General features: G+C 36.9%; 1 protein-coding gene across 1 annotated transcript; it reads left to right on the top strand.

Moving 5' to 3' along the window:
* Positions 1-7,574: 7,574 nt before the first annotated feature.
* On the top strand, positions 7,575-8,629 carry LOC115526164 (CGG triplet repeat-binding protein 1-like). Its single transcript, XM_030333648.1, is given in 3 exon segments — positions 7,575-7,933; positions 7,936-8,030; positions 8,525-8,629. Coding segments are annotated over 3 exon segments (549 nt in total). The 5' UTR covers positions 7,575-7,584.
* Positions 8,630-9,111: the final 482 nt, after the last annotated feature.

The following is a 9,111-nucleotide window of genomic DNA, read 5'->3' as shown; positions in this document are numbered from 1 at the left end:
GAGAGATTCTAAAATTTGCCAAGGTACACAGCTAGTAAGTTGAGTGGCAATCAAGACAACATTCTCTTTAAGGAACTCCATACTATGCCACTATTTTTCAGCACCTGGTTTTTAGTTGACAACTGTGTCCCCTTCTTTTTTTTTTAATTTTTTTTTTCAACGTTTATTTATTTTTGGGACAGAGAGAGACAGAGCATGAATGGGGGAGGGGCAGAGAGAGAGGGAGACACAGAATCAGAAACAGGCTCCAGGCTCTGAGCCATCAGCCCAGAGCCTGACGCGGGGCTCGAACTCACGCACCGCGAGATCGTGACCTGGCTGAAGTCGGACGCTTAACCGACTGCGCCACCCAGGCGCCCCTGTGTCCCCTTCTTATAGACAACGCTCACACAGAAATTTTGTGTTTGGCAATATGATGGACCACATATTCTAAAATAGTTTTCCATGAGAAGAATTTGAAAGGATTGACAAAGATGCGTGATGTTTTTTAAATGCATCACTGAACTGGCAAAAATATAAGAAAGCTGGAGAGGCCAGGAGGAAAGCAAAAGCAGGAACCAGGGAAAAGAAGCAAGAACTGAAGGGAGTTTTTGCCCTAAGAAGATCTGCTACTGTATTCCTTAAGCTCTGTTTCACATGTGTATTGGGTAGGGAAAACTTGGCACAAAGCCTAGGGACGAGGGAAAGGATCAAATAGAGTCCAAAAGACCAGAAGCTCAACGTTAAGGGTAAATGAGAAATAATCTTCTATACAGAAGATGCAAGAAAAGTTGTATCCCAATTTCACCACTGAGTAAAGGAAAGTAAAATCTCTCCCAAGAATTAACGATCTTCATATAGGTTTGTGACCTGAGTTCACACTATCCATTGTGGGGGTGGGGGGTGGTGGTGAAGGGACTCAATTAGAGAACTTAGCTTCAAGAAATAAAAGAGTCATGGAAATATTTTTCAAGGAACAAAGGCTATAAAATATAACCAAGCAGGTTTGAGAAAGAACCAGATTTGAGATGGAACTTCTATAAATTAAAAATATAACAATTAAAATGAAAAAACTCATTAGAGATCTTAATCACAGCTCAAGGATGAATTAGTGTAAAAGACAGAACAAAAGAATTGATCTGAAATGCATCCCAGAAAGACAAAGGGAGACAAAACATGACAGAAGTAAAGCCAAGGAGTGAAAAGTCTACCAAGGATTTAATCAGATTTCCAAAGGGAGAGAAGAAAAAGAACAGGGGGAAAAGTAATATTCAAAGAAATAGTGGCTGAAATTTTTCTATGAAAGTTTGAAAGACAAAACAACTTTCAAACCCAGGAATGCCAATGAATTTTAAGCAGAAAAAATACAAAACATACACAAACCATAGAAAACTCATAAGACTGGGCTGCCCAGATGGCTCAGTCAGTTGAGCGTCTGACTTCGGCTCAGGTCATAATCTCACGGTTCATGGGTTTGAGCCCTGTGTCAGGTTTTGTGCTGACGGCTCGGACCCTGGAGCCTGCTTGGGATTCTGTATCCCCCTCTCTGCCCCTCTCCCGCTCATGCTCTGTCTCTCTCTAAAATAAACATTAAAAAAATTTTTTTAAAGAAAACTCATAAGACTAAAGAACACCAAAGACAGAGAAGATTTTGAAAGTTTCCAAAGGGGAAAGAAAAAAAGAGAGAGAGAGAGGAATTAGATCAATAGGTGACCACTTAAGAGCAATGATGAAAGTCAGCTGACAATGAGAAAATATCTGATTACAGAGAATAATGGTCCTAAAATTCTATACACCGAGAAACCCTCTTTCAAGACTAAGGGTGAACTAAAGACATTTTCAAGCAGGTAAAAATCCCACAAAGGAAATTCTCTTTAACGTTTATGTATACATTTTGAGAGAAAGAGAGAGGGAATGAGCAGGGGAGGGGCAGAGAGAGATGGAGAGAGACAATCAATCCCAAGCAGGCTCTGCGCTGTCAGTGCAGAGCCTGATGTGAGGCTCAAACTCATGAACCATGAGATCATGACCTGAGCCGAAATCAAGAGTTGGATGCTTAACCAACTGAGAAACCCAGGCACCCCACAAAGGAAATTCTAAAGGATTGATTTCAGGCAGGAAAAATGTAATGCCTGATGGAAAATTTGAGATACAAGAAAGAATGGTGAGCAAACTTACTTGTAACTATTTCAGGAAATCCAAACAAATCTTGACTATAAGAAACAATTATACCTCATTTATGGGGTAAGAGAAAACAAGATAAATCTAAAATATTGCATGCGAATTCAAAAGGGGATGACTAAAGTAAGTCAAAGTATTCTGAGTTTCTTTTATTTGAGGAGGAGGAAAATAGGGATGTAAATTAACTTCAGCCTTATTAGGTTATGATTAATGCTGTAATATCTAGAGTTACCTTATTAGGTTATAATAAATTCTATAATATCTATGTATAACTAAAAGAATATATGTAAAGATAAAAATAAATATTACCATTCAAATAAGTTAAGAGGGGAAAAAATAAATGAGTAATAAAAAAAGCAATAAAAAAGAAGAAAAAAAGAAGTTTGGGGGGCAAGCATTAATAAATAATAGTAAACACAGTAAGGAGGGATGAATTAAATCAGCCAATTGTGAGCAAAGATTATAAAGTGTGCATTACACACACACACACACACACACACACACACACAAAGAGAAAGAGAAAGAGAGAGAAGTACAGAAAAAAGAGAGAAAGTGTGCTATGTTCTGTTTATAATATACCTAAAACAAAGAGACCCAAAACAGCTTAAGTTAAAGGCTCCAAAAGATATACCACAGAAATATTTACCTAAAGAATTCTGGTGCTAATGTATTCATATAATACAAGACAAACTTCAAGACAATAACTATGATAGAAATGAAGAGATTTGCTACATAAAAATAAAAAGATTAGCCCATCAAGTAGATATAATAGTGAGGATATACATAATAACAACAACAATCTTAAAATATACAAAATAAAAACTGAAAAATTTCAAGGAAAAATGAACAAATCCAGAATCACAGGTGGAGATTACAACACAATTTTGTCATTAATTGATAGCTGAAGCAGAAAAATTATTAGTAACAGTATAGGATATTTGAATGACACAGATTAGATTTAGTGTTTATAAACAACACTGCATTTAAGTTATCAGGAATACACATTCTTTTCAAGGATTTATGAATCGTTCTTTTTCTTTTTTTTTAAATGACCAGTGACTGCTAGATCATAAGCAAGCCTCCACAAATTTCAAATGAGTGGTATCCTATAGATTGCAATCTCTACCCCAATACATATACCCCCATATATTTAGATATTTTAAACATACAAATTAGAGGCCAAAGAAGAAACTATAACAGAAATTAGAAAACAAACCCAAATGATTATGAAAATGCATATACAAAAATAATGTAGTATACAGGTAAGTAAAATTAAAAGCAAAAATCGAAGCATTAAATTAGAAAACAAGAAAATATAAAAATTAGATTTTTAACTTCTAACAGTATAAGAAATTTTAGACAAGAGGAGAATAATTCCAAAGAAATTAGCAGAAGAAAAATAGTTAATATAGGAACTAACATTAAGCAAAACACAACAAAGACACAAAACAAAATGTACACACAAATAAAAGGATCAACAGAGTTAAAGTTAGTTTTTGAAAATACAAATAAAATAGACAAACCTTTGGAAAGATCAGTGGGGAGCGGGGGGAGAGAGATCAGAAAAAAAAATAAAAGAAACACAAATAATCAATATTAGCAATAAAAGGGAGTTTATTACTACAGATGCAGCAGAGATAAAAGAATGTTATGGATAATATTATATGGACAAGAATATTCTGCAATATCACTGAAATCATAAACAAGTTAAATAAATAAGTTACTTGCTCTAGACAAATTTATAGAAAAATACAATTAGCCAAAATTGACTCAGGAAGAAATAGATCTATAACTACCAAATAAATTAATCAGTACTTTAAAAGCTTTCCATAATGAAAACACCAGGCACAGAAAAGTTCACAGATGAGTTTCTATCATTAAAAAAAAAAAAAAAAAAAAAAAAAAGACAAACTCAAACTCTTCCAGAGAACAAGAAAAAAGAAAGCACACTTCAATTCACTTTAGGAAGCTGACATAATTTTGATACTGAAACTCAGCAAATCACAAGAAAGGAAATTCATGGGCCAATTTCATGTAAGAACATAGATGAAAATATACTAAACAAAATATTAGCAAGAAGTCCAGCTGTATATGAAAAGGATAATATACTACGGCCAAGTTGGGTTTAGCCCCAAAATTCATGGCTGTTTTAACATTAGAAAATAGATGAAGGAAACTCACTACATTAATAGGGTAAAAAAGGAAAACCTTATGGTCATCTCAGTAGACGAATAAAACCAACTTTGTAAAATTCTACAGCCATTTATAATAAAATCTTTTAGTAAAGAAATAGACCCTCCCTAAATAGATTAAAGGGCATCTGCCCAGAAAAAAGTATCTACCATATTTAATCACGACGTGTTGAAAGCATTTCCTATGAAACCAAAAACAAAATAAAAATGCCCAGCTCCCACTAACTTCTATTCATTATTGTACTACAGATCTCAGCTAGTGTAGAAAGAAAGAGAATTTGTAAGAATGGAAAGAACCCAAACTGTCATCATTTGCAGCTGATACGATGGGCTGCCACATCAGCCAGTGCACACAGCCAGGGGAGTGAGTGGGGGCTGTATCAGGCCTCTGCTGTGCCCTCCTGTCACACACCTTACACACGACTGGATCCACCAGTCACGTCTGGGGAGACATGGCTTTCCCTAATTGTTCCTAAAATGCAGCATGAGCTGGTAAGTCACTCTCGTTGTCAATATAGAAAACTCCAAAGTACCCACTAATGAACTATTTTAACTCATAAAATGGCTTAGAAAGTTGGACAGAAACGAACACACAAAAGTCAAGTAGAGTCCTAGCCACTGGCACAAACATCAAGTGAAATTTAGAAGAAAAGCATTAACAAGAGCAACAAAAATATTTAAGGTATATAAAAATGAATCTTAACATGTACAAGTTCCTTAATGAAAAAAAAACAAAAATTATGAAAAGATATTAAATAGGCCCAAAATAAATGAAAATTTATTGCATATAGATAGACATAGATACGAAAATGTAAATTTACCATAAGCTGATATATAGATACAGTGTAATCCCAACCAAGTCCTCACAGGATTTTTTTCCCCTAGAACTTCATGAGTTAAATCTGAACTGTATAACCAAGATTATTCCTGAAAAAGAAAAATAAATTAAGGGACTTTTCCTGCCAGATAACAAGACTTATTTTCAAGTAGTATACACCATGTGATACTGACCCCGGATAAACTTAGAGAATCAAGTAGCAAGCCCCAAAATAGACCAAAGCAACCGTAGAAATGTGATTAATGACAGTGGAGGGGGAAACAGAGGGAGTCAGAGAGCACACAGCACATCCCAAATCACAAGCAGAAAGTGAATGAGGGTATGTGTGTTGGGGGCTGAGGGGTGATTGCTCCTGCCTGGTCTATGAGGGGTGAGCTCCTTCTTGCCCACACACTCCTTTCCCTGAAGCTCCTGCTTGTCCCAGAGCAAAAATCTAGTCGGTTTGAGCCAGAGAGAACCAGGCAAAAGCGTTGCTCTAAAAGTCCCCTTCTGCAGACCAAAAAGAACAGCCATCTCCAGGAAAAGCCAATGAAAAAGCTTCTGAAAATGAGAAAGGAAAGGTTAATTAATGACCTGGTATATGAATGTTTTAATGTGTTGTTGAATTCAGTTAGAATGATCAAGTGGGATTTATCCCTGGGATGCAAGGAAGGTTCAACATACAGAAATCAATAAACATTTTACACCACATTAATAAAATGAAGGATAAAAAATTATATGATCCCCTCAACAGATACAGAAAAGGCATTTGACAAAATTCAGTGTCTTTTTGTGAAAGAAAAAAAAGTGTTCAATGAATTGAGTACCAAAAAACCATACCCCAACATAATAAAAAACAGATTTAACAAACTCATAGTTAACATCATAGTCAATGATGAAAGATTAAAATCTCTTCCTCTAAGGTCAAAAACAGTACAATGGTGCCCACTTTCAACACTCCCATTCAACATAGTACTGAAAGTCCTAGCCAGAGCAATTATTTAAGAAAAGGAAATAAAAGGAATCCAAATCAGAAAGGAAGAAGTAAAACTGGCTTTGTTTGCAGATGACATGATGTTATATATTTTTTAAAAACCCTAAAGAATCCACCAAAAAAAAAAAAAAACTGTTAGAACTAATAAATGAATTCAGTATAGTTTCAGGATTCAAAATCGACATACAAAAAAACAGTTACATGTCTATACACTAATAACAGACTATCTAAAGAAGAAATAAAGAAAAAAATCTCATTTATAATAGCGTCAAAAAGAATGAAATACTTAGGAATAAATTTAACCAGGGAGGTGAAAAATACATACACTGACAACTATAAGACATTGATGAAAGGGCGCCTGGGTGTCTCAGTCAGTGGAGTACCCAACTCGATTTCAGTTCAGGTCATGATCCCAGGGTTGTGGGATCGAGCCCCACATCAGGTTCCATGCTGATCATGGAGTCTCCTTAAGACTCTCTGTCTCTCTCCCTCTGCCCCTCTCCTCTACTCGCTCTCTCTCTCTCTCAAAAAAAAAAAAAAAAAGACATTGATTAAAGAAATTGAAGAAGACACAAATAAATGGAATCCAAAGACATACCATATTCACAGCTGAGAATAATTAATATTGTTAAAGTGTCCATATCACACAAAGCCATCTACAGACACAATCTAATTCTTATCAAAATTCTAATGGCGGGTTTTTTTTTTTTCACAAAAGAGAAAACTATCCTAAAATTCAAAGGGCACCACAAAAGACTCTAAATAACCAAAGCAATCTTAAGAACAAGGCTGGAGACATCACACTTTCTGATTTCAAACTATATTATAAAGCTATACGAATCAAAACTGTATGGGACAAGTATAAAAACAGACACACAGACCAGTGGAAAAAAAACTGAGAGCCTAGAAATAATCACCCATATGTATAGTTAACTAATATTTCACAGGGAGATAAGAACACTCAATAAGGAAAAGAGAATCTCTTCAATAACTAGTCACATTCAAAAGAATGAAATTGGACCCCTATCTTACACCACTCACAAAAATTAACTCAAAATAAATTAAAGACTTAATTGTCAGACCCAAAACTGTAAAACCCCTAGAGGTCAATAGCAGGGACGATGGGGAGGGGTGGGGGGAGGTGCAGCAAGGCTCTTCCTTCTCCCTAACTCCCTTGATCCTTTTCTTCTTCCTTCTGCTTTCTCTTCCCACCAGGTCTCGTCCACTTCCCCTAATGGCATCCCCAATCCTACATAAAGGCATGACTTCCCAGCACCCCACGGAAAATATGGTGCAGCCCCAGAAAGTAACTCCCCATCACCACTTCTAAAAAAAAACTGATTTGAAGGCATCTCCAAGTTTGAGCAAACAAAAATGTCAGGATTTCAAGCATCCCTGGTTTTGCACTACTAAGTGTCAAGATGAAAAAAAACTGGAAACTTATTGGAACCTTATTCGAAGTCACAATGGAAAGGTTTGTAGTGACAGCACCACCTGCTCCAAACCATTCTAAGATTGCTTTGTATGGGACTCCCCTGGATCCAGCCACTGACTTTGAGTTTCGAAGTGAGCTGCACAAAGACAGAGGAAAACTCTGCTGCACTTCTTACATCGTGGTTCTGAATCATGTTTGCAAGTCCACCATTAGTGACCACCTTAAGTCAAAGACTCATACCAAGAGGAAGGCAGAATTTGAAGAGCAGAAGGTGAGGAAGAAGCAGAGGCTCCTAACTGCATCCCTTCGGTGCAAAATTACTGTGCACACAGAGAAAGTGTTCTCTGGCACTTTATGAAAATGTGCCTAGAAGCCAACATCCCTCTTGAGAAGGCTGATCACCCAGCAATCTGTGCTTTCCTGTCTTGTCATGTGAAGAGTAGAGGCTCCAGGAGAGATGCAAACCATAAGAGACTCTTAAATATAGAGAACTGGGGCGCCTGGGTGGCGCAGTCGGTTAAGCGTCCGACTTCAGCCAGGTCACGATCTCGCGGTCTGTGAGTTCGAGCCCCGCATCGGGCTCTGGGCTGATGGCTCGGAGCCTGGAGCCTGTTTCCGATTCTGTGTCTCCCTCTCTCTCTGCCCCTCCCCCGTTCATGCTCTGTCTCTCTCTGTCCCAAAAATAAATAAAAAACATTGAAAAAAATTTAAAAAAAAATATAGAGAACAAACTGAGGGTTGCTTGGGGAGAGGGTAGTGGGGGGAGAAAGGAAAATGGGTGATGGGCATTGAGGAGGGCACTTGTTGGGATGAGCACTGGGTGTTGTATGTAAGCGATGAACCACGGGAATCTAACCCCAAAACCAAGAGCACACGGTATACACTGTATGTTAGCCAATTTGATAAAAAATTACATTAACAAAAAGAAGAAGAATGGAGGCTCCATACCTAAGTCAGACCAGCTGAGGAGAGTATATCTGCCTGATGGACAGAAGAACGAGAGCCAACTCGTCAATTCACAAGGTTGTTGACGAAGAGGTTACCACCATTGTGATCAAGATAAATGTGGAGCATTAAAGTTAACAAGAGCGAAAGAAAACACAAGCAACAGAAGTAAAAATAAACAAGTGGGACTACATCAAACTAAAAAGCTTCTGCACAGCAAAGAAACAGTCAACAAAATGGAAAGGTAACCTGTAGAATGGTTAAAAAAAATTAGCACACTATATATCTGATAAGGGGTTAATATATAAGGAGCTCATACAACTCAAGAGCAAAAAAATTTTTTTAATTTAAAAATCTGTTGTAAAATGTGCAAAAGGCTTGAATAGACACTTTTTTTCAAAGAAGACACACAAAGGACCAACATATACGTGAACGGTGTTCATCATCACTCATCACCAGGGAAATGCAAATCACAACCACAATGAGACATCACCTCACACCTGTCAGAATGGCCAGCATCAAAAAGACAAGAGAGAATAAGTAAGTGTTGGTGAGGACATCGAGAAAA

This window comes from Lynx canadensis, chromosome D1 (assembly GCF_007474595.2).
Source record: "Lynx canadensis isolate LIC74 chromosome D1, mLynCan4.pri.v2, whole genome shotgun sequence".
Taxonomy (NCBI): Eukaryota; Metazoa; Chordata; class Mammalia; order Carnivora; family Felidae; genus Lynx; species Lynx canadensis.
This window is presented reverse-complemented; position numbering and strand designations above follow the sequence as displayed.